The sequence below is a fragment of the Lampetra fluviatilis genome, chromosome 5, assembly GCF_964198595.1.
Source record: "Lampetra fluviatilis chromosome 5, kcLamFluv1.1, whole genome shotgun sequence".
Taxonomy (NCBI): domain Eukaryota; kingdom Metazoa; phylum Chordata; class Hyperoartia; order Petromyzontiformes; family Petromyzontidae; genus Lampetra; species Lampetra fluviatilis.
Genome location: NC_136279.1, coordinates 9,007,378 through 9,033,271, shown reverse-complemented (window position 1 = coordinate 9,033,271; position 25,894 = coordinate 9,007,378). Strand labels below are relative to the sequence as shown.

Below are 25,894 nucleotides of genomic sequence, written 5' to 3'. Positions count from 1 at the left end.
AAAATGTAAGATTCCGGTAAACCATAACTTGGTGTAATTGTATTGTTGGTAAACATCTCTAAATGCCTGGAAGTGTGTTATATGAATGTAATAATGTAATACTGTATATGTTGAAGAACATTCCCACAATTTAATCTGCCAGCAACATTTAATAGGTTTTTTTTAATATATTCGTTTATTTAGGAGTACGTTTTGATTATCGCGAGGTTTGCTACTCACCAGTTAAAGTTAGGTAACTGTTAATTTGGCATTTAAAAAAAAAGACTTAATCAGTAAAGTTTCAAATATAATTCTCATCAGGCCTCATAAGTGTTCAAAGGGACAGTCTCCAAATCGTATCCAGTCTATCTCTCCGGCCTCTCTACGTGTCATCAATAAAGAAGGCCCATTCCCCGAAACGTCGTTTAATTAAAACATTGAGGATTGTGTAACATTCGTTAGGGTTATTGCGGGCGACGTTGGTACCTAAGTTTCCGTAGTGTAGTGGTTATCACGTTCGCCTAACACGCGAAAGGTCCCCGGTTCGAAACCGGGCGGAAACATAGCTTTTATTTTTTATATATTAACGTTCATGTAGCTACATTTTTTTATTGTTATTGATCGTATAATGTTCATTTGCTTTTAAAACGTCGCGAAAATATCTAAAACGTTAATATAATCGAGCTAATCGAGCGCTTCCTGCTTTTGCTTATCGATGCTAGGATTTGGAAATTCCTTTCACCGCAGCTTGCGATGCACTTTATGAGAGCCCTTAACCAAGAAGACGCTTTCTATAACTCGACATTACAACAGGCAATTGTTACACGAGGGGCAGAGCAAAACTGAGAAATGTACACTCAGATTAATTGGGTAAAATTAATTACATTTTGAGATACGAATTCGGAACAACGAACGGCATTAGGGGGCGATATGACCATTTAAGTTCCGAACGCAAGTGCATCGTAAACAATATCATAAGCGGTAATCATGTGCAAATTTAACATAAGTCTGGCCTTTTACAGGCTTAAATGTTTGCTTCACGTTTACTACATCGGAATAAGAGTGATGCTGCTGCAGCTAGTCACGCCGGTCTTTGATCCCCGAGGTGAGAACGGGGATCCCCCTCCCGCGGCGCGAGCCCCGGCCGCCTACGGTCGCCCCAAACGGGCAGGGATTCTAGGCGAGGCCGTGGCTTCGTTCGGGCCTTCGGTCAATCGGCCGTGGTGAATCCACTGCTGGAGAGAGGCCCTCCCCAATCAGCCATTTACCAATCTAGCGATGTTAATACAATTGTTGTAGAGGATAATTGTTTTTTTTCCTAATACATGTTTTAATGCCACGGCTACAATGTCATTGCGGATGTATTATGATGAAAGATTAATTTTAAAATGTTTTTTTTGTTGTTGGTTCATTTTTAACTTTGACCTAACATTAGCCTGGTAGGCTTGTAATTACTTTGCTGTGTTGTGTGTTTCTGACCCCACGGGCATCTTGAAGAGGCCTTAATCCAGCAGTGGATTGACCACGGCTGAGCATGATAATCCGTGCACTGTGGGAATTTTTGTTGATTTTGTTAATTGCAAATTATATTTAACAGTCGTAGGTGATCTTGACTTAAAGATTTCGTGACTGCCACGTGGCTTTACCGAAAGACCCAAATAATAGTCATAGGTGACTTAAATTAAACACGATAATATAACTCACTTTTTTTTGTGCGAGTTACAATGCCTGCCAGGATCATTCATTGGTTTGGCACCATTCGCATAATAGTTTTCAGCAGCGCCATCAATAAACCATGATTATCATCATTTTGACAGAGAACCACTTTGTGAAAAGTAAACACCGGCCATCCTGTGGAAATACTAATCACAGGAATGTGGAATTTCCACCACGACTTTTAATACCACCCGATGCTCACCATAAAGAGAATACAGACTTCTTTTGTATTTAAAAGGTGTTGTCTGGTTAACGAAAGGACATGAGTGAATAATCTCAGATGTTCCTCGTGGAGGTGTTGCCATCTCAATGGCCGACTGATGTTGTCAGACGACCTGCATGGATTACCCCTAGTCCCATGGAGATAGAGTATGAACATTTAAATAGAAGAGATCTGTCGGATTGTTATATAAGGTACGCTTTTTTCAAACTACAGGGCTCCCTATTTACAGTAGAACGCGGATGTATATTGCGTCTAAATCAGGGGTCGGCAACCAATGTAAGAAGATTTTAAAAAATCGGTAAAAAAACTCAATTTTTCAAGAGCCGCAATGCATGTGAGTGAATACGAGACGGCGGTCCTTAATAAATAACGTCACGAAGCACTCCTCAAAGGGCCACATGTGGCTTCGGCGCCGCAGGTTGCCGACCCCGGGTCTAAATGCGGGGACATCTCAAGACTTTTTAGACAAAAAGTAGGCATATTTTATCGAATAATGGAGGCAGTCGGTCATAGAGGGGGGAAAAAAGAGAGGTCTTGAACCTGGACTATTACAAATGGGATTGCTCTGTCACACGGTTCAATAAAGGACTGACTTTGGTAACCCCCCATGCACCCTGCTGCTGTCAGCTTTGCCCCGCCAGACCGGGCGTGTTGCCGTGGTGACGGGAGGTGGACGAGGAATCGGTTTGGAGACAGGGAGGCGACTGGCTGAGTTGGGAGCCCACGTCATCCTTGGTACGACCGTGGGTTACACACAGACACAAACACGTGGGTCATCCTTGGTACGACCGTGGGTTACACACAGACACAAACACGTGGGTAATCCTTGGTACGACCGTGGGTTACACACAGACACAAACACGTGGGTCATCCTTGGTACGACCGTGGGTTACACACAGACACAAACAAGTGGGTCATCCTTGGTACGACCGTGGGTTACACACAGACACAAACACGTGGGTAATCCTTGGTACGACTGTGGGTTACACACAGACACAAACACGTGGGTCATCCTTGGTACGACCGTGGGTTACACACAGACACAAACACGTGGGTCATCCTTGGTACGACCATGGGTTACACACAGACACAAACACGTGGGTCATCCTTGGTATGACCGTGGGTTACACACAGCCACAAACACGTGGGTCATCCTTGGTACGACCGTGGGTTACACACAGCCACAAACACGTGGGTCATCCTTGGTACGACCGTGGGTTACACACAGACACAAACACGTGGGTCATCCTTGGTACGACCGTGGGTTACACACAGACACAAACACGTGGGTCATCCTTGGTACGACCGTGGGTTACACACAGACACAAACACGTGGGTAATCCTTGGTACGACTGTGGGTTACACACAGACACAAACACGTGGGTAATCCTTGGTACGACCGTGGGTTACACACAGACACAAACAAGTGGGTCATCCTTGGTACGAACGTGGGTTACACACAGACACAAACACGTGGGTCATCCTTGGTACGAACGTGGGTTACACACATACACAAACTCGTGGGTCATCCTTGGTACGACCGTGGGTTACACACAGACACAAACACGTGGGTCATCCTTGGTACGACCATGGGTTACACACAGACACAAACACGTGGGTCATCCTTGGTATGACCGTGGGTTACACACAGACACAAACACGTGGGTCATCCTTGGTACGACCGTGGGTTACACACAGCCACAAACACGTGGGTCATCCTTGGTACGACCGTGGGTTACACACAGACACAAACACGTGGGTCATCCTTGGTACGACCGTGGGTTACACACAGACACAAACACGTGGGTCATCCTTGGTACGACCGTGGGTTACATACAGACACAAACACGTGGGTAATCCTTGGTACGACTGTGGGTTACACACAGACACAAACACGTGGGTCATCCTTGGTACGACCGTGGGTTACACACAGACACAAACACGTGGGTCATCCTTGGTACGACCGTGGGTTACACACAGACACAAACACGTGGGTCATCCTTGGTACGACCGTGGGTTACACACAGACCGACAAGACGCATAGACATGCAGATGGACATAAACTTAGATGCACACACAGACACAAACATCCCCTGTATAGCCTATCAACAGTTCTTTGTGGGGAGTGCTGTTAGCAAGCACCTATTTTAGGCCAGCAACGACTCCCGAGAGAGTAGTGTCGCCAGCACCACGCACAGCCGCCTTTGTCTCCCCAGTGCTAATGAGTACATACCATACTAGGTGGTCACATAAGGCTGAGTCGACCAACGGCAAACGCAGAACCGATCCTAATATCACTTTCCACTGATGTTAGCCGTGGTCTGGATTTTAAATCAAAAATGCAGACGGACTTGTTCACGTATTTATAACAAAGATGAGTAGGCAGACACAGAGATTCACACAATGCAGACATACTGGCTGACATAAATACAGATACATATTTACAGATACAGAGTGATACATCCATCATCTGTGAATATTGGTCAAATGAGCAAGAAAAATTAAATAAAGTGTGGAAAAGCCCCAAGGGAAGTCCACAATTTGAAGCTGAGCTAGGAATTATCCAGCAGCAGTTTATACTGGATATGACCTCTACACTATTCAATTATGTAGTACTTTGACATACTATACACAAGACTGTTTATATATGTGTCCTTTTTTGTGGTGATCACTAAATTTTATGGCGTATTAATAATCTTATTTTCGTTCAGTTTGTCAAGGAGTTATTTACTTGTCCAATTCCTAATTGAGTTTTAATTGCTTTGTCCTTGCCTGTGTTTTTGTCTGTTCATCAGCGTCCAACAATGAGAAGGAAGGGAACGAGGCTGCTCAAGCACTGCGTTCAGACACGGGGAATGACGAGGGTGCGTAACATCCCACGCCACCCTATGGAAGCCACCTACACGACCGCAAAACCTCACGTTACCTGTGTGGTGGTACTCAGCTTCTCTCGGTGGCACTTAGCAGCCAGTGGCGGAATATCCACATTCCCACGACAGAAGCTAGTCTCTCTCTAAAACCAACACTGTTCTTGGGCAAATAGCCAAATTACCAACCACCAAATCACCTTAATTCATTACATCACACTAATTGACCCTCCATTCTATTTGGATCTCGAAAGACATGCAGGTGTGAGCCTTGTTAGTAATTAGATGAGTGACCACCTACACTGGGCTTGCCAGATGTTGTAGACAGGGGCTCCAAGGTAGCCAAACAATGACAGGGTTGAGTTTTACTCCTCGTATGCGTGAGCCTTCCCTGGGCACTTCGGCTTTCTACCATGGCGTTGCCAAACATTCGAATGCAGGACCCTCCTTCAAATACAATCTAGTGACTTGGATGAGGCTTTCCTTGGTAAATAATTTCCATTGCTACACTTTACAGATGAAGTGAATTTCTACTCGTATTTGTTTTTTATAATATCATTTGTACTTACTAAATTATTTGCGCACACACAAAACTGTTTGGGCAAGTGCTGTTGGTGTGTACCTATTAAGACTGGAGCAATGCACAAGGGGATGGTGTAGCCAGCATGACCCTTGACCGCCTTTGTCTCCCCAATGCTGATTTTCTATGCACCACATCAGATACTCTTTGAGAGCTTAGTAAATAGAGCAAGGCCCAGGATCGGTACTAATATCATATCCCACTGATGTTAGTCATGGCAGAGAATCAAACTCAGGTTATCTGTTTTTATAAAACAGAACAATCATGCATCATTATGTGATTGATAAACACATACACATGCACATGTGCACCACCTGATATAAAATGAATGCATTCCCTCCTGACAGTGGATTTCATGCACCTGGACCTGAGATCCCTCTCGTCCGTGCGAGACTTCGTGAACCGCTTCCGATCGCGAAAGCTGCCCCTGCACATCCTCGTGAACAACGGTGAGGCTGGGTCCACGCATTCGCAAAGTTCATGATCAATCGGACATCATTACCAATTCTGCTGATGCTACCACACTTATCCAGCACATGCTTCCTCCTTCCAGATTCAACAACATGCATAGTTATCACCCAACCTCCAAAATTAGGTGTTCTCATGGTGGTCTGACATCTGGTTTTATATCCTTTACCCAAGAAAGTCTCACTGAGTCTCAAGACCCTTTTCAGGAGTGTCTCGCATTGTGATGTTTGGCCTTTTTCTTTTGTAAGCCATATTTTACTTTGTGTGAGATGAAACTGAAGTACCCGGAGAAGTCCTACCACGTATAGGGGAATAACACGCACATTCCTTGTGATTTGGTCGAAGAGAAAAAGAGAAAAGTCCTCACCCCGGAATGGACACAGCCTTGTCCACCTGCTCGCCCACTTACCCCGTCCCTTTGTACCTGTGCGTGCGCGTGAGCAGCGGGTGTGATGCTGGTGCCACTGCGGCTGAGCGCCGACGCGCTAGAGGAGCACCTCGCTGTCAACTGTGTGGGGCCATTTTTGCTGACGGCGCTTCTAACTGGCGCCTCCGAGGGCCCGACCCCCTTGCGCGTCGTCTGCGTCTCGTCGGCCACGCATCGCGCTGGGCGACTCCTCTTCCACGACATTAACTGCAGGTCGGCTTGACAGCAGCAACTACCACTGCAACACAGTAATAATTGGTCCGTATGAAAAGTCACTTACAACAAGTTGGACTCGGAGATGTCTATTGGAGGGACGCACTTGAAAAATACAGCATAATATTTATACAAAGAGAAATTATATAAAGGTAGACTGGGATAGAAACGATGAAATTCAAAGGAGATCGACAGCAGGATGGAGTACTTTTGTAAAATGAAAATGTATAATGAAAGGAAACATGCTAATATATCTAAAGAGGAACGTTTTTAATCAGTGTATATTACCTTGTAAAACATGGATCAGTAATATGGACATTGACAAAGAAAATGGAAAGTGCGTAAAGAAAGTGCAGAGTTGCGTGCTTGGAATTAGACTTGAGAGGCAAAAAGAGGAACACGTGCCTTACAGAACCTACACAAATTATAGACACATTATTGATGGGATGATAGTCAGTGGTCGAGACTAACGACGAAGTCGAAGCCCAAGCAGGGAACACACCTGAGTGTACATCCAGTGCAGAGATGAAGAGATGAAATCAGCACTTGTGCAAGAAATAGATTAATTGTTGCATTACGAGATCGGCAGAGGTGTCGGTGGCTGGAGTAGGCCTTCATGGAGCATGGGATATCTCTGGCTGCTGGTGATGACGATACTCATGCAGAAGCACTTGTGTGCACGTGTGTTCATTCATTGGTCTCTGTGCATGTATTTGTGCCGCTCTGTGCCTCCTCCATCCTCCCACAGCGAACGCTATTCCTCATACGCTGCCTATGCCCGCTCCAAGTTGGCGCTCACGCTATGGTCGCGCCAGCTGCATGAACAGGGGGGCGGCCATGTCACCAGTGTCGCCGTGGACCCTGGGGTCGTGGACTCCGAACTTTACCGCCACGCGGGTGCCTTTTTCAGGATGGGCCAGTGGCTCACGGGCCGATTCCTCTTCCGGGTAACGTCCCTTCACACTCCTAACCCATCCATTGTGTGCATTTATATTGCTGGCTGGGCATTAACACTTATGTGCTGTTTGGTTTTTCACACGTTCCAGCTAAGGTTGAAAGCATCTGTGCATTAGCTCAGTCTGTTTGTCTGACTGCCTTGAACGTGGGGGACACAGTAACACTTGTAAAAGTAATCCAATATCAACAAAACTTTAATATCAGTCTATTATATCATCTACTTGCATATACACATATTTTTCGATCTCCCATTCTGCATGTTGAAATGTGTTCTCTGTCTCCCTTTCCCCATATCAGCATCAGAATCAATCTTTATTTAGACTGGAGGAATCCAATGAGTTATGCAACTTTTTTTCACACATGTCCAGTAGGGGTGGGTTAGCAAGTTAAATATGCACATGTGTCCCTACGTCATCTGTCTCTTTATGTGTCTCGACTTGCCCCTTGTGTTCCTACACATCCCAGTCCACCCGCCAGGCGGCAGCCGGTGTCACGTATGCTGCCACTGCCCCCGAACTGAAAGGCCGCCCTTGGGCCTACCTGGAAAATGGCCACCAGATTGAGCCTGCACAGGCCGTGGAAGATGTGGCGCTGCGCACATGCCTTTGGGAAACTTGCTGCCTCCTCTCCGGCCACCGCTGGTGACACTTGGACCACAAGCGGAGAAACAGCGACCTCGCGATGACGCGGAAATTACTTTATAAAAATAATGGATCTGTGATCACTTATTACCCAAAGCTCTACAAGCAAATTAAGTAAATGTTGTATGAGCCGCTAAACCCTCACACTAAGGAGTTCTGCTCCCACCCTGTCCTGATGGCGGGTGGAATTGTGCTCTGGAGATGAAGGGCCCCTCCCCCACCCTCCAGCTTGGCTCGCCATTTGTGAGGGTTTGGTTGAGGTCCATCCGGATTTCCATTGTTTCAAATAGCCGCACCGGGAGGTGGAACGTAATCGGCAGCCTCTGGGTTGCAGGTCCGCTGTGGCATCGTCACAGCTGGGAGCCTTGTTGTTGAATTCTCTGATTATTGCTGCATGAGCCTGTGTGCGTATATCGGACCGTCCGGGACAGCTACAAGATAGCGGCTGTCAAGACTGATCCTATACCTGACACAACTCACTAGGGTTGTTCAACAAAAAACAGTAAACTGTATCAGTGCCCAGGAGTTTGAGGCTGCACGCTGCCCTTGAATTTACCTCAGGGGTCCTGCATCAGACCCGATCGGGATTCACGTGGTTTGGTGACGTTCAGGGTGATGCGAGCAAGTGGATGTTTTTTTTAATTGTCGTGTTTATGTTGTGGAAAATATGAATGGGTTTGTTACAGGGGTTGGTGGTTTTTCGTTTCCGAGGGGTGGCAGTGCCCTTAGAGCTCCTGAGGCTGGACGGCTTTACGAGTGTTTTTGGGGAGAGATCCGGACAGACCCCAACCAGACCCTCATAGCACTGTAATAAAATGGTATATTTGACATTACAAGTGAAGTATTATCATTACTTTATTGTTGTGCTTTGGTCATTGTTCAAAGTCAAAAGAGTATATGTTCAAACAAGGGCAAGGTAATGAGTATGAATTCTGATTGGGAGTCGATTGAGCCCCATCATTGTTCTTCCAGGATCAGTGAAATGAGTACCACTTTGAGGCAAGTAAAGAGTAATTATTCTGTGGATAATCTGACCCCTATTGTGGCATTCTGAGTTCTCATCACTTTCTCAGAGCCATTAAATGAGATCAGCACGACCCCTATTCCTGAATGAGCTTGGAGACACTTTGATTTAACTTGATTTAAATGCCAATTGTTCTTTCATCACAGTTATGGTTATGTCAGAAGCTGAAGACATCATTCCAAAATATTGCCTGCAAACAAAGCATCAAATCAGCAGTGCAGCCTCATGTGATGATATCAGACCTACTTGTGGATTCACTTTTGTCGGCCTTTTTCATTCAACACAAGACCATGCACTTTCTTTGTAAATTATGGTTTGCTATGTGTTGATCATACGATGTATTGATAAATATGTTGGTTATGGGGTTGTTTGATCATACCTCACCATGCAGGTTATAGAAGCGGGGAACCCAGGGCTTGTTGAAACATTCGCCAATTATGTTAGCCGTGTGTGCCGAGTAAATGACAAATATCCAGTAATGCGTTGAGATGTTTTTGTGCAGTCATTGGTAACCAGGCTGAAAACATCATCTCACCACTTAAGATCCGGGTATAATCACTGGTGCCAACTTGATATTTCTGAGTCATTATAAACCATCGAAGAGACAGCCAGATCCAGCGTTTAAAAGCGGGGACTCATTTGTGCCGATTCAGTGGCTCTGATATTGGTTTGAGTCAGGGGGTCACGGGCCGGATACGACCCGTAACTTAACGTCACATGACCCGCGGCCAAACGAGGCCTACCTCTCAGAAACCACCTGGAAATTATATTCCTCACTGCAAGCATCTTAGGTGCACTAATTGGGTACTGGAGAGGAATATATTGGACCTTTGAAACTTTCCAATTTTATGCGCGTTCAGTCACCTGCTCAGTCAATACAGTCCTTCCATGGTCAAAGTTAAATGTCAACTAATGTGTGGCTCTTCATAGATATATATAGAGTCCTATTTAGTCCACTATAAGAAAAAGATTTCCCACCTCTGGAATAATAAGTACTCTTGTCATTTTAACTGCCTTTATGTACCCAGGTGAGGGCCCTTTGAGGTACATCGTCTCTTCAGCAAGGGATACGTCGGGGACAATTCACTCGTCTTTTACTTCACCGGGATATCGACCACTCGCATCGAGTATCTGTGGCGAAAGTGGTCTGATTGAAATAAAACCTCATTCAGCAGCTACTTGAATTTGAAACGAACATTGCCTGATGTATTATATCTGAAATTGACGGTGCCTGTGTGTGCTTTTTTTTTTTTACCAGTATCGATGAGAATCGACCGGTCTAGCCTAACGTTTTAAATGCAAAGCCACGACTCGTGTTTGTTTTCTTGCAATTGTAAGGGTTTGAAGATTGTTTTTTATGCAACTGCGTAGGTTAAACGGCTTTTCATGTCTGCTTAAACGTATTATGATTAATGAAACGTTTGTACAATATCAAATCAATCTTATATTTTATAACTTTGAGTACATGTTTTGCTTACAAGTCTTGGTCTATACAATACTGCATCTATTCAAGTACCATACCTCTTGCATTACCTCTTGTCAAAACACATGATACAAAACATTGCTTAATACGAATATAAGTACTTTGGACCAAGCTCCGCAATTCGTAGTGCGGATAAGTATACATTGACAAAGACACGTTATATTTCCCAAAACGGATAAGCAACACCGCCAAAACACTATATTTCCTAGCTTGGATACGCATCACGCCGCTCACTAGCATCACAATCCTTAGTGCATGTAAGCATAGGTCCAGGCACTCCGCCAGTTAACAGCCATGGCGTCAGCGATACGCGCTGCCTTCGATGCCGCCGCCTTTGTCGCCAGGGTCCTGCGTCCGCGTGGCCTCAAAGGTCCCCGCGTCCCCTCGAGGCCCCTGCCCCGGGTCCCGCGGACACCCCGCATCGCCTTCGCTGCTCTCGCTCTCGGGGTCGCGGCCACGGGGGTCAAAGAAGCGCGCGCGCACACGCAGGTGCGGTCTTCCCATCACCGGTCAAACGTTAGGGGCAGTCGCATTCGGGAAGCGATAACTTGAGAATGGATTCTCGTAGCGCCGCCGGACTGGACGCAAAACTCAGCTGAGCTCGTGGCCATAAAACGTCCAGTTTATCGCTTGTGTGACAAATGAACGGTTTTTGGTGTACGTGCAGTTGATGGATCGAGGGGGTTGTGGTCGCGTTTTGTGCGGCGGTGCGGCGCTTCCACGTCTCGTCTTTGCCGAGCAGCTTCAGTCAGTCATCATAGCCGCCGCCGTCGTCGTCGTCATCATCCTGATCATCTCTTGGTCCTTGACCGAGGTTTGCGAAACCCCGAGAAGGATTCGCGGCCGGTGTATTAATTAAGGGCACGGAACGCGTTCGCGGGCGAGAAGCCGAATTGTGTCAGTGTGCCACACATGAGTGGCCACGTCATTTGGGACGTCGCTGTGTGTGTCAACAGAGGCGCGTGGCCACCTCCCACACGAACGCATTTGCTCTGTGGCTTGCAAGTTTATTGCTGTAGCTTCGGTTCTGTAAAACAATATTCACAGTCTTCTTCTTCTTGCGTTTGGCGTATGGAGATGCAGAGCAACAACTGCAATTTCACGTTCGAGGTGGTTGAGCCAGAGAGCCGCCTGCTCAGGAGCAGCGGAGTGGGATCGCTGTGATGTCTGTCCTTCGTATTTGTGGATCTGGACATTGCATCCTTGTATGTTGTTATACGGGCAGTGTTTACACGGTAATAACCACGCGGTAATGACGATGAGCTTTTACCCACGAAACGTCAATCCACCGAGCCTCGAGTCGTTCATGAATGGCTCTGCACCCGAGACGTTCAGCCAAATTTCGCGTGGATTACGCAGCACACCAGGACAGACAGCTTCGCATTGACTGTTGTACCTGGTGTGGTGCTTGGTAAGCATTACTGGACAAACAAAGGCGGCTGATTGTGGGTCTGGAAACAACCCATTGTGCGCCGTGCTGGCCTTAATAGGTGCTCGTCAATAGTACTTGCTCCCACCGTCTGAAAGGCTATACGGGGATATTTGGTGTGTATGTTGACTTGTGGTGTGTTTTCAGTGTGGTGTATGGTGTATTGTCTTGTGTGTAGAGTACTGAGGTGTATGTGTGGTGGGAAGTGGTTTATGTGTGCGGTGTGTATTTGTGTCGTGTGAGGGGGGGTGTGGTGTGTATTATGTGGCGAATGTGTATCTGTCGGGGGCCCTCTGGTTAAATTGAGGACGCTCAGTCTGTTTGATGGATGAATGCGGCAGGCCTGTTGGCTGTATTGAGTCGTGCACGTGTGTGTGTGTGTGCTGGGTATTTTGGTTTCAATAGTGGGCAGCGGTAGTGTAGCTTTTAGCGCGCTGCTCTACGAACCCGGCGACCCGAGTTCAATTCACGCTCACGGCTAACATCAGTGACGATTATCTGAACCCGTCCTGGGCCTCCTCTAGGTCGACTCAACCTCAAATGAGTACCTGGTAGGCTGTGTAAACTCCGCCACTTGGTAGACAAAGGCGGTCGGGCGTGGTGTTGGCCACCAAACCCCTCGTGTGCCGTGCCGGCCCGCATACATGCTCCCTAGCAGCACTTGCCCCAACAGTCTGCTACCGGCTATACGAGGGAGCTTTGTCTTGTGTGAAAAGTGAATCTGTCGGGGGGGCTGTCTGCTTAAACGACTGTCACTCGCTCTTTTGTTGATGGATGAACGAGGTGGCGTTGTTGCTGCACGCGTGTGAGAATGAGGCCGCGGGCGCTGTCCCTGGTGCTGAAAGCCTTGGCCCCGCGTGTTTCATTTATGGGGGTCGAATGGCTGGTCATGAGCGGCCTCTCAATGTGTTTGTGTCGATAATAATAAAATGTAATAATGTCAGCATGTGCCGCGCTGCACACAGTATTCACTCACTCTCGAAGGGATAGAACGACTCGGAGACATGTGGAGGAACCACAGACGAAGTGGGAAGGTAGCCAGGTGGTGAGTAGGCGTTAACAATTGTACACGTTTTGTGTTGTCCTCTATATTTGAAGGTGTTATCGGTCAATGAATGCTTAGTTGTCGGATGAAACCGGAGCACCCGAAACAAAACCCGGCCTTCATAGGTTCCCGCTAACACCACTTGCCCCAACAGTCTATTAACTACAGGGGGATCTTTGTCTCTGTGTTTGTTTCACTCAGCGGCACCATCCCCGTGCCCCCGGCCCCCGGGAACTGCGATTTTCTTCGTTCGCGTCGCTTCGCTTCCAGGGCCGACCCTACATGACCCCGAGTGACTTCGTCGATTCCGTCACTCGCAACTCTCCCCGCGGTGCGCACCTTCCATCGTTTTTCACCTCCCCCACCCCCCCCCCCCAACTTGCTTCTCATTCATGCTGCCTCACACTCTGGACAGATCGGCACACAGCCTCGGTGTGTATCAACAATAACTTGTCGTGTTTGTGCGTTGCATCTTTTTAATTGTATCGGTGGCTAATGACATACGTCTGAAAACGTGTTCCTGAAGTTTGTGCAAAGAGTCCTATGTTGTGAAACTCGCATGACAAATAAACATGACGACGACGATGATGATGCTGATGTTGACGATGGCAGCACTGTCCTGTCTTGTTACATATAGCATATAGCCACCTGTCTGTAACCAAGAGCCTCTTGCACAAGGCGCTAACCCATAACCCCGAATCCTGCCTCCTTAACACCACTCACCTCCAAGCGTGATTTGTAACGCTTAACCCGAACACCTCACCACTGTCTTAAACAGAAATGATGCCACCGCTAACCCTTCATCTTTCATCTCCTTTTCCCCTCTCCCCTCAGACGACGCTCCCAAGAGGATTCTCACCGAAAAGGTGACGTCAGCACGTGCACGAAGGGTCGGAGAGGCAGACTTGAATCCCGGTGCTCGGATTAAGTCACTCACACCCGTAGGATTCGTTGGATAAAGTGTCAATGCCTGAGGCCCACATAGATCCAGGCGAAGGGGCTCTCGGGTATTCGTTCAGGGTCAGTGTTGATGACTGAAGCCTCGCAGAGTCAGACGAAGGCGCTGTAAATGTTGACCCCCCCACACCCACTCTGGCTTTGCACAGGAAGTTGAATCCATTCTGGCGAAGACTCCAGCCCTGGATGAGAGGAGGTCACAGCTCTTCCATTCCATGGGTCAAAACGGTAAAGTGTGCACAGAACGTACATACGTACACACACAGATACAGACTCATAGATACAAAGTTATAAATGCACACGATACACATGTACACTCATATGCTCATACACACATTCATATATGCAAACAAAATTCACACACATACAAACACATCGGCTCTAGGTAGCACACAAGGTCTTAATTGTGCGATGGACACAATGTTTGATATTCACATTGACAGCTGCTTGTCGCTCCTTATCGCCCACTGACTTTGTGTCTCTGTATTTCCCAATCACTGTTCACCGGTCCCTTCCCTGTCCCCTTATCTCCCTGTCCCCTCGTCTCCCTGCTCCCTTGTTTCCCTGCTCCCCTTGTCTCCCCACAGGGCTCATCTCGTACTCGGACTACCTGTTTCTGCTGTGCATCCTGACCAGTGAGACTCGCAGTCACCTCCTCATTAGCATCATCAGGCCCTCCTCGTTAGCTTCATCACGCTCATTAGCGCCATCGCCGTGATCCTTATCAACTTCATCAGCATCAGCGCCAGTGTGACCCATCATGTCCATTACTAGACTCGCAATGGCCGTTCTCATTGCGTTCAGTGAGCGTGCGCATTCGTACCTTTGTGTGTGTGTGCGCACATGTTCTTGAGTACCTGTATGTGTGTGTATTTATGTAAGGCGAGAATGCGCCATGGTGGAGAGATGTTAACTCCCTCATCTCGTATGCAGGTCGTGGTTTCGATCCCGACCTTGAGAAATGGATTTTCCCCCGGGTCCTCCGTTTTTCCTTTCACATTTAGAAACATGCGTTTAGAGTATTTGGCTGCTTTAAATTTCCACATGATAAGCCACTTCATTGAGCTATCATTTTTGGCCAGGTCTCTTCTGAAAAAGAGCTATACAGCTCAGTGGGGTTTACCTGGAAACATGAAAATAGTTTTTAGCATGCGTGTACTGGTACATATGTAGTGGGTACAGATGGAGACAGAGACTTCTTCTTGGAGGCAACACGTTTATTTAACAATAGCCCCAACACAACAGAGTCACTTTCCCCTTCCACCAGGTAACCTAGGGAGGTTTATCCTCCGGGCCAGCTACTCTGAACACACGGGGTGGCTATAGCGGACCGGATCCCAGCTCGGGCCCGGGTCCCGTAGTTGGAGCTCCTCTCGCAGGCGACGACGTGGAGATCTTCATTCGGACGACAACCACCCGTGCCGCTCAGGGCTCCCACTTCTTTCCCCCGTCCCGGGGCTCGCTCCGCCCCTGGCCACGCCCACCTCGAAGCCTCGAGAAGGACCTGCCCCTGGACACGTGGTCCCCCCAGCCCCCTTTTTTCGGGGTCCCTGAGTCGGTACCTCCGGTCACCAGCCCTCCGGGTTCATCCGGAGTGCGATGGCCCCCTCTGAACCCCGTACCGTCCCTGGCACTGTCGCCCCCTATCCTCCAGGGGCTGGCACGACACACAGAGCGCAGTGCCACCCACCACTGCCCCGCAGTGTTGGCCGTGCCCCGCTAGGGCCAGCACTGCAGCCACGCGCGGCGATGTCTGCGATATGAACATTGCGCAACCGGCCTCTCCCAGGATGGCTTCACACAGTGGCGTGCAGTGACATCCGGCGATGCCACTACACATATGTACTTGTGTGTGCGTACTTGTATACGTGTCTAGGGGTGAAACGGTGGTGCAGTGGATAGCACGTTGCACTATGAAACCGGCGACGTGAGTTTGATTCCTAGCCACTGCTAACATTAGTGGTGAGTGATATCTGATCCGGTCCCAGAACCCCCCAACCTTCATCCAACACTGATGAGTGTGGTGAAGTATGGTTAAATGTCCCCTTCTTGCAAGTACTTGTATGTGTGTGTACCCGTATATGTGTTTACTTGTATATGTAATTATGAGGGTAGTTGTATGTGTGTGTACTTGTATGTGTGTACGTGGGCACTTATACATGCGTGCACTTGGTAAATGTTTATACTTGTATATCTGTGTACTTGTTCAATGTGTTTGTAGACAATAAAGCCCCGGCTAGTCGGACGGATGGGTGGGGATTCGTGTTCCGGCCAGCTGCTAAAACAATTAAAATTAATATAAAATATTACGAAACAAAAACATCTTCTTGGTTCTTTCGGTAAAGTCACGTAGAAGGGAAATAATAAAATTATAAAAATAAAAAATTAAAATAATTCTCACGACGTTTCGGCCGCAACACAAGCAGCCGTCCTCAGGTGAAGAAACAGAGCTGTCGGAGAGACAGCGTCCGACAGCTCTGAAACGTGAGAATTTTTATTTTATTATGGTTTTTTATTTTATTATTTCCCTTCTACGTGACTTTACCGAAAGAACCAAGAAGATGAATCCCTGCAGTCACGAAAGCTTTAAATTGAAAGAAACAAAAGCAATTATCTCATCCCCGAAAGCTGAGCTGAATTAATTATAGAAATACAAAGTCTGCCTAGCCGTGGTTTTACTGTATGTGTGTACTTGTATATGTGTGTACCTGTTAATGCGTGTACGTACTTGTGTGCTTCCGTTGGTGCGTCCGTGTTTCGTGTCTGTGTCCATTTGCTCGTTGTCTCTGCAACGTCTCTATGTCTCTACGTGCGAGTGTATATCTGTGTGTCTGTCCCCATTTCCTCCCACGTGTCATCCACATGTTCCGCACATCCCCACGTGTCTCGTGTCTGTCTCCCACATGTCTCTGTGTCTACTTGTATATTGGTCTCCCCACGTGTCCTTGTGTCCCCAGGTCTGTGTGTGTCCCCATATGTCCCAACAAGCTCTCTGTGCGTCCGTGCGTCTCTGTGTCTACACATGTCTGTGTGTCCCCATGTGTCGCCGTGTCCCCATGTGTCCCCACGTGTCTCGGTGTCTCCATGTGCCTCGATGTCTCCATGCTAGAGCCCCTGGCCGGGTTTCAGATCGCTTTCAACATGCTGGACGCGGATGGAAACCAGCACATCGACAAGACCGAGTTCCTCATGGTAGCCCGACCTGTGACCCTTTTACTTCTCATTCCTGACCTCTACTTCCTTGACCTTTCTCCCCTCGACGCCCCTCACCCAATATCGGTCACCAAGGCACTGAACAGCAGCAGTTAAAGTTAAAAGTGAACGAAAAGTTAAAACGAATCTGAGTCAGACACGTATCGATTCAGCGATCAATGTTAATTCTTGCTCTCGTGACACACGCATCAAATCGTGGATGTGAGGATCGGTTATTTTCCGTTTATGTAATTCCTTGTGCAAATATTTCCTTGGTTGTACCAACTGAGGACAGTGGAAAATTAGAAAGTAGAAGGAGTTAAATGGGCACGAATGAGACAACACAAATCAGGCATTACGCACAAGGCAAAACTCAATGTGATTATGACTCCGATTCATGGCAATTGAATATTGAAGGATATTTTAATAGTTAAACACCTAGACTGGGTCAAGCAGCAGAGGTGGTAGCTATGAGTTGGGGTCGGGTCCGTGGTAGGGTTATAGTTAAGAGTCTGGTTAACTCTTTAGGTAGGGGCTAGGGTCTGATTGGCTCGTGTAGTTAGTGGTGTGTCGATTGCACCCATTCCATCATCGGCAATTTGATTGTCATGATGCAGGATGGCGATTCGATTCAATAATCCATTGCACTTAGGACTGCGGTAAATGTTAGCGCGTCGAGTGGCTGTTGGGGGTGGTGTGAACCCATTACATAAAACATACAAAAATTGTAAAACAGATTTTTACATACACGACAAGATGCGTAATTCGTGAGCTTAATCATCGATATCGATCTCTGAATCCATGCACCGTTAACCTCCCAGTGGCTCGTGTTAGGGTCTGGTCAGTGAGTGTGGTTAGGGTTCGGGATGGTACCGTGGCGCCTAACGGTGAATTTTCCCAGTGATGCCACGCGTCTCTTTTTCACTTTTCCTGTTTACATTTGGGCAGTTCCACAACGCAGCATTGGGAATGTCTAAATTACCATAATAATAAAACACGTGGGGCATCGTTGTGAAGGTAATCATCTCGAGGTTTTTATACAGTATTTACATATGCTTGTGTACCGACCGAGTCAGCGGTTTGGGACAAACACGTAACTAAATCATTGACATACATCCGACACCGCGGCATTTCAAATTATTTCCATCTGAATTACTGTCCTCGTTTGGTTCACAGATTCTGCCCAAGTAAAGAGCCACTGTATGGTTATACGAATGAAATTTGCATCTCTAATCGTGGAACTGTCCAGCTCTGTAATGAAGATGGGCAGTGCTTCATCTCCCATTGATGGCACTTCCTCGTTGGGAATTCCACATTCTCACGCCAGGACGAGTCAATCTAAACGACGGCCACTGTTGATTTGCTCATTGTGCTAGCCCGGGACGAACGATGGGTCAGACCGCGGGTCATTTACTTGCCACTTGTAATGAATTGCAGTCAAAATGTAATTGTCCTTTCAGCTGGCCATACTGATATAATTGCAATTATAATTGACCCAAGGTCTGCGATGGGCTGATTCTCGACCCTCGACCAGTATTTTAAATCATGCCTTTTCGATCGTTAGTCGAGAACGCAGACCACAGCAAAACTATTCGCAGAGATCTGCCCGTAAAACGACTGCCGTTCACTTTCTTAGCGGTCTACTGCAGCATTGGGTAATTCATGGAGTTCCTACCTGTAGCCATAGGTTTATTGCATGTCAAGCATTTTTTTTTATGTGTAGTTTATCCAGATTTTATCCCGATTGAGCTATCTGTGCCACGTCATGAGATGAAGGAATCATTTGGAACTCTCACAGAGCAGGGCAACCCTTCCTGTAAGAGAACAGCCACCTGGATAATGGTTATTTTATGAACAGATCTCTATGAACGTTTTAGCATACCTGTCAACCCATATGATATGCACGTTTTATTGTACAGGGAAATTAAGTTTTCACATCCGTACGGCGTACAGACGTTTCAATATGGCCAAAAAAAGTGTGTCTCTTTGTTTGTGTTTCTCCCTTGTGATGGGACTTCGTAGAATGAACGTTGAAATGTATAAGGGCACGGGGTCACCAATTAGGTCTGAATTGGCCTGTAATAAGGTAGGGCACTGATAACGGGTTGACAGGTATGTTTTAGGCAGTCATTTGCAGATTGCAAATTTCACCTTCTCACAAGAGCCTTGTTGACCTGACCTGCGACATTCCGTTCATGACCTTTGAGCTCACTCATACTCACTGACAACACCTGTGCCCTCCTGCATTCAACGAGTGAACACCACCACCAGCAAGGGTCACGGTCACTTAACCTGAACTCAGCCTGCAGCCTCCAACCTGCGACCTCTCACGTAACTGAACGGGGTCATGCGTGCGTGCGTGTATGCATGTGTCTGTGTGTCTGCGTGTGACTGTATGACATCTCGATGTCTTCATGCATGTGTCTGTGCATGCATGTCTGCATCTGTATGTGCATTTGTACGCATCTGCGTGTGTGTTTGTGTCTATATAAGGATGTGTTTTATTTGCATATTGGCAATGTCTGTGTGTCGATATGTGTGTGTCCTACTGCGTGTGACTGCTTGTGTCTGTATGAGCATGTGTCTGTGTGCATGCGTTTGCGTGTCTTTCGGCAATTGTTTACGGGTCTGCAAAAAGTATCTGTCCGCATGCATGTGTAAGCACCTTTATGCCATTTTGCATGCGTCTCTGCATGTGTATGTGTGGGTGATGTTTGTGTGTGGATCTCAAAGCATTGTGTGTGTCTCTGAATGTGCGTGCGTGTGGGGAGCGGTAGCGTAACGGTTAGCGCGTTGCGCTCCGAACCTATACAACCCGAGTTCGATCCCTGCTCATGGCCAACACCAGTGACGATTATTTCAACCGGTCCTGGGCCTCCCCTGGGTCGACTCAGCCTCGAATGAGTACAGTATCTGGTGCGGTGTGTAAATATCGCCACGAGGGAGACAAAGGCGGCCGGGCGTGGTGCTGGCCACCCACCCCGTCGCGTGCCGTGCTGGGCTTCATAGGTGCTCGCGAACAGCACTTGCCCCAACAGTCTGCTAAGGCTATACGGGGGGATCTTTGTCTCGCGCCTGTTGACACAGACTGTGTGTGCGTTTGAATGCAGATGCAGGAGATCTTTAATGGTCGCAACGAGCGGAGGGCAGAGGCCGGCGCGGAGGAGTGTGCCACGATGCCGGTAAAGGTTTGACCGCCCAGCCAGCGGGCACGTGCCCCGTCAGTCCTCCGTGGCTGCACGCAGACGCTGTGGTTGGGTGACACTTGCAAGCATTGTTTTTCGTTTTGCTGCAAATCACGTTTGTCCACGATTTTTCCCGATTGTGCTGTCGGTGTCGTGTCGTGTGACTATAAAAAAAAATCTAATTGGGAACTCTTTGAGAGCAGAGCAGCCTATTTTGTTGGAGAACAACCCAAGAAAATGGATATCACACAGAAAGCTCTCAGATCCTTTACAAATGCCCACAGTAGGGGGCAACACTTTCCCGACGGCATGATGTGTAATACTGATTTAAATTCTCAGCGTTGAAGAATCAAAACTTGACGTAATTTTTGCGCAGTTATTGGTGTCCATGCTGAAAGCATCAACTGAAAGTCTTTGAGAACCTGGTTTAATTACAGGTGGCTTGAAACCTAGATTTGAAACCGGGTCTCAGTGGTGCCAGCTCAACATTTGGCCCCAGTTTGGGTAAAGCTTCAGGCTCCGTCTTGGGTGTTCAGGGTGCAGCATGCAGGGGAATTAATCAGCAGCGTTTTTCTTCAGCTGACAGATGCATGCAGCCTCCCAGGAGAACCCGGCTGGTTCCGAGCCCAGCACTGGTGCATCACGATCACCACACATAGCCCCCTGTATTCCCATGATCAAATATCCCATTATACTTGGCACCTGAAACTCGAAAACCCGAGATTGGAATTTGCAGCTTCCCCAAACTGGAGCCACGAGCCGCCGCTGGCAAAAGTCGACGTTTGCTGTCTCAACTGGGACTAGGGTGACTTGGTGGTGGCTACTTCGCGAGGTCCTGCTGGTGGCAGGGGACACCCGTGAAGCGAACTCACCGTCATTGTGCCTCTCTCTTTGTCGGTGCCGGTGGCAGGCGGCGAGTGTAAAGAGGCGCGGGGACACCACCCTGCTGGTCCACCTGTTCGGCAGGAACGGAGACAAAGAGCTGGACTACCAGGACTTCTACAGGTGGGGATGGTGGTGGAAGTAATGGGCGAAAAGTTGGTCATAGCGTTGGTGGTCTGGGGGGAGGTCGTATAGTTACTGATGCTGGTGGTTAATTGTTGGCGATGGACGGGCTTGGTAAGAGGTGGTTGTATCATGTATTTTGCATTTTTATATTTACAACTTGTTCTTCATTAGTGCCATCGTCGTCATGCCATGGGATGGACAGAATCAAATTTCGTTCAGAACTTGCTGCGAGCAGTGCACCGCCCTATGCCATAGCTGATGTCTCAGGACCACTTCTGAAGTCCCGTCATTTGGCATCTTTATCCACTCTCAGGGCACACTTTCCCGATTACAATACACGCGCACGTTGCCAATAACCGATTCGCATGCCCGTAGTTCAAAAGCGTGTATTGCGAGAATCGGAGCGAGTCGACGCATCGATGCATCTGCGATCAAACCATCGTCGTTTTGCCGACGCTGCGACGTTGAACGGCTACGACGACGCTCTCCTCCCGCAGGTTCACGACGGCGCTGCAGGAGGAGGTGGTGTGGCGCGAGTTCCAGGCGTGCGCGCACGGGCGCCACGTCATCTCGGAGGGCGCGTTCGCGCGCGTCCTCCTGCGCTACACGGACGTGCGTGACGCCGCAGCCATCACCGAGAATCTCGCTGCGCGCGTGCCCGCCGGACAGGTAACTGCCCGCCGGGCCTCTCACTCGACCCCGAAGCACTCGGCCCCCGAACTCTCACCTGCAACTCCCTCTCCACACCAACCCTTTGTTCCTGAAATCTCACATTCCTGATGCTTCACGCTTAACCTCCCACCCCAATCCCCCGTCCCTGACCTCCTGATCTCAGCGCCCTGCACCCACACTCCGCAACCGCAATTTAAGATTTAACCCGGAGCTGTCCATTTAGCCCGCTAGTTGATGCTGCCGATGTCTATATGTATGATTGTTTGTCCGTGTGTATGTATTATGTGCATGTGTCTTTGTGTGTCTGTCTAAGTCGACTCATCCTCAAATGAGTACCTGGTGCGGTGTGTAATCATTGCCACCAGGGAGACAAAGGGTGGCTAAGTGTGGCACTGGCCACCCACCCCCTCGTGCGCCGTGCCAGTCTTCATAGGTGTTCGCCAACAGCACTTTTTCCCCAACAGTCTGTTAAGGCTACAAGGTGGATTTTTGTGTTTGTGGGTCTCTCTGCCCTTGTGTCCCCAGGGCATCTCGTTTGAGGAGTTCCACTCGTTCTTCCAATTCCTAAACAACCTGGAGGACTTCTCTATTGCTGTGCAGATGTACACGCGAGCAGGCTTGGCCATCGGACAGGGTAACGCGGGGGGGGGGGGACACACACGGGACACACGGAGAGACGGAGGGAAGGGGATGCATGTGAACAAACGTGCAAGTCTGGAAGGGTCATTTGTAGGCAGACTCACCAGGAAACATGGGCACACTAGTGCCAGCTGTCCTATTGGGCCAGAAAATGCGGTAGTCACACACGGCGACATTTGAGAATACATGCACACACACACACGCAGGCACCCACGAAACCAGACCGTTGTGAGTTACACCGCAGCACCACAACATGAGCACACAACACTGAATCATCCCACATAGCTACATCGCTTCACAGTGAAACCACTGGGGAAAAAATATACACAATACAGGCCATGCATGGCTACACCTCCCCACAGCGAACCTACGAGCGACACACCTTTAGCACACTTTACACCGCACTGGTTTATGACACCGCACACCACGCTGTACACAACCTCCACCGCACCGAGCCCCTGTGCGTGGCCTTGTGCAGACGAGTTCCGCCGCGCCGTGCGCGTGGCCACGGGGCTGCACCTGTCGCCGCACCTCGTCTGCACCGTCTTCCACCTCTTCGACGAGGACGGCGATGGCCGCTTGAGCCACACGGAGTTCCTGGGCGTCATGAGGGACCGTCTGCGTCGTGGCGCTCGGGTAAGCTCGCCGTGCAGATCACACTCACACTCTCCCTCGGGCAGAGGTCGCAAACGGGTTTTGATTCCTTACCCGTACCCGGCCGCACCAGGGTCACAAACGGGTACCCGTACCCGGCCGTACCTGTACCCTACCCGTACCCGGCCGGGTACGGGTAGGGTACGAGTATCGGGTACCTGATTGCGACCTCTGGGATGAAGCCATGTTGCAGGCGCGGGTGGGTTGATTCTAGGAACTTGAATTGTGAGAAGAGACAAGACGTTGGGAAATGAGTGACAAACAGTTACTCACCAGTGACTCACGGCCTACCCGTACCCATACCCGGCCGCACCAGGGTCGCAAACGGGTAACCGTACCCGGTCGGGTACGGGTAGCCGGGTATCGGGTAGGGTACGGGTATCGGGTACCCGGTTGCGACCTCTGCCCTCGGGTGACCCAAGCGAGTTCTTTTTTCCCAAACATACTTTCGGCATCGTGACATGAGATTAAGAATTCCATTTGGAACTCTAAAAGTGAGCAGTCCATTCTGCCGTGGTAGAAAATGGCTCCAGAAAGGTGATATCACAGAACTACTTCTGAGAACCCTTAAAGTAACTTTTTTTTCTTCACACACTTGGGGGTGCTGCACTCTCCCACGTGCCTGTCACAGACCAATGTTCATCGTATAGCAGTCAAATTGAGAATGCTTCATCCTCACAGCTGGGATTTTACACGCTGGGGATTTTTGTGCAGTCATTGGTGACCAAATGTATTTGTTTAACTACGTGAGAATGCACGAGACCAGTGTCGTCCCATTTGCAAGAGTAACCCCGGGTCAACGAAAATAAACAAAAGCAATCAAATAAAACGATGTATAATGATGAAGCAAATAATATCACGCTAAACTTAAAATCTGATTTTTAACCCAGGAGGGGCAACAGTTCTGCTCCATGCCATGACCCCTGAGTGAGCAGGGGGGCCCCCCTTCCAGTCAGACTTCTGGAGTTGGACTTCTCTGTCTCTCTGCCGTTGATAGGACCACAGGACGAGCCCAAAGAAGGACGACTACCGCACATGCGTGCGTCGCGAGTTGAGCCGCTGAGATGGAATGGGCCGTCCACATCCCCCAGAAGAGGACGAGACCCACATGACCAGCAGTGGAGGATTACTCTATATTACCAACTCCATATATCATTCGCTGTCAATGTTATGTTGGCATCTTGTCATAAGCTGAATAAATGTACAATTTACACTTTACAAAAGAGCGCATCACGCGGTGTTGGAGAACGGGCCCACAAAAAGCAGCTATCACAGAAGACTTCGTGGATCCCTTCAAGTGATCTATTTTTTATTCATACATCAGGACGCGCCAGAGGAATGTTCGTCGCATGGCATTCAAATATATATTTCTCAGTTGGAAATTAGGCAAAGTCAAGTGAGAACCACTTAATGACTAATGCCCCAGTCACACTTTCAAATTAGACTACCCTGTTCTTTTTTTAATTTTCATCTGGTTGAATACAATAAACTTGAAACTTTGATAGTAATTTGGTGACCAGGCTACGACCATCAAAATCGCTACTTGAGAACCCGGTTTAATGAAGAGGCTGCTACCTGGATTCAAACCCAGGATCCCAGTGGGGCTGGCTCTGTACTCCGACCTCTCAGCCACCCAGCTACATTTTAAAGTGTCGAGTAAAAAAAAAACACATGATTAACTTTCATCGAGATTTGTTAAAATACTGTAGCTCACTTTCATACGAAGAGACTTCCATTCACTTACCTGTAGATATTTTAGCTAAATCAACCCACATTCACTTTCACGGATGTCTGATAAAGCAACTTGCATTCACTATGGACATCTATTCAGACTTCCATTCAATTCGTTTTCTTTGTTCAAGTGACCTCTGTTAATTTCCAGAGGTTTTTTAAAACGAGTTCCATTCAATTTTAGCGACGTGAAATTGGATTCACTTTTTATAGTAACATTAACCCGTAGTGAGCGCATGGAAAATGTGATTTAAAGGATATGCTTCAATACATGCGAGGGCCGTGACATTCTGACAGGAAGTGAAGACAGGATTGTGATACCACGCCAGTTTTGCTGGACTTTGTTTTCGTATGCTCGTGGTTCCTTGCTACTCAATAAAGTTATTTGGAAACCGATTTTGTTGTCGTGTTAATTTCTCCCATAAAGTAACAGGTTTTACCACCGGCTCAAAGTACAAGCATGGTAATTCAATTCCATGGTAATTCACCAAGCTCGTTATCGCTCCAGGGTTCACAAAATGAGCAATAGTCTATGGGAAGTAAATACAATTGTTAACACGGAGGAATGGCCCTACGATTCTGGCCTAGTTAAGGGCTATTGATGTTAGTGTATGTTGCTGATCATACCAGAAGATTGAAAAGTCGACATCTAGTGGTTTTGCGATAGAATACGAGGACCACATAGCACACCACATTCACCCACAGCATTTGAAATATTAAACCAGACTGTTGGTGTTGCAATACGACTAGGGCTAGAAGGATAACAGGAAAAAGCAAGCAATTTAGATGCAACAGGAATTATAG

General features: G+C 48.1%; 2 protein-coding genes and 1 non-coding gene across 4 annotated transcripts; all 3 read left to right on the top strand.

Moving 5' to 3' along the window:
- Positions 1-469: 469 nt before the first annotated feature.
- On the top strand, positions 470-542 carry TRNAV-AAC (transfer RNA valine (anticodon AAC)). Its single transcript has one exon. It is a non-coding gene; the product is annotated as a tRNA-Val (tRNA).
- On the top strand, positions 515-10,364 carry LOC144932516 (polyprenol dehydrogenase-like). Of its 2 annotated transcripts, XR_013636915.1 has the most exons (8): positions 515-1,084; positions 2,546-2,653; positions 4,714-4,782; positions 5,713-5,814; positions 6,278-6,473; positions 7,222-7,420; positions 7,896-8,185; positions 10,124-10,139. XR_013636915.1 is itself a non-coding variant. In XM_078856681.1 (7 exons), the coding sequence occupies exons 1-7, from the start codon at positions 967-969 to the stop codon at positions 8,073-8,075; spliced, it is 972 nt and encodes a 323-aa protein (XP_078712807.1). In that variant the 5' UTR covers positions 515-966; the 3' UTR covers positions 8,076-10,364. The 2 variants fall into 2 exon arrangements, 1 of the variants encoding a protein (XP_078712807.1); XM_078856681.1 differs by having other exon boundaries at positions 7,896-10,364.
- Positions 10,365-10,843: 479 nt separating this feature from the next.
- Positions 10,844-25,480, top strand: LOC144932515 (calcium uptake protein 3, mitochondrial-like). Its single transcript, XM_078856679.1, has 12 exons — positions 10,844-11,067; positions 13,254-13,383; positions 13,887-13,918; positions 14,159-14,237; positions 14,597-14,644; positions 17,119-17,201; positions 20,312-20,383; positions 21,297-21,391; positions 21,892-22,063; positions 22,592-22,700; positions 23,184-23,341; positions 24,357-25,480. Exons 1-12 carry the CDS (start codon positions 10,873-10,875, stop codon positions 24,420-24,422), a joined length of 1,239 nt encoding a protein of 412 aa, XP_078712805.1. The 5' UTR covers positions 10,844-10,872; the 3' UTR covers positions 24,423-25,480.
- The last annotated feature ends 414 nt before the right edge of the window (positions 25,481-25,894 follow it).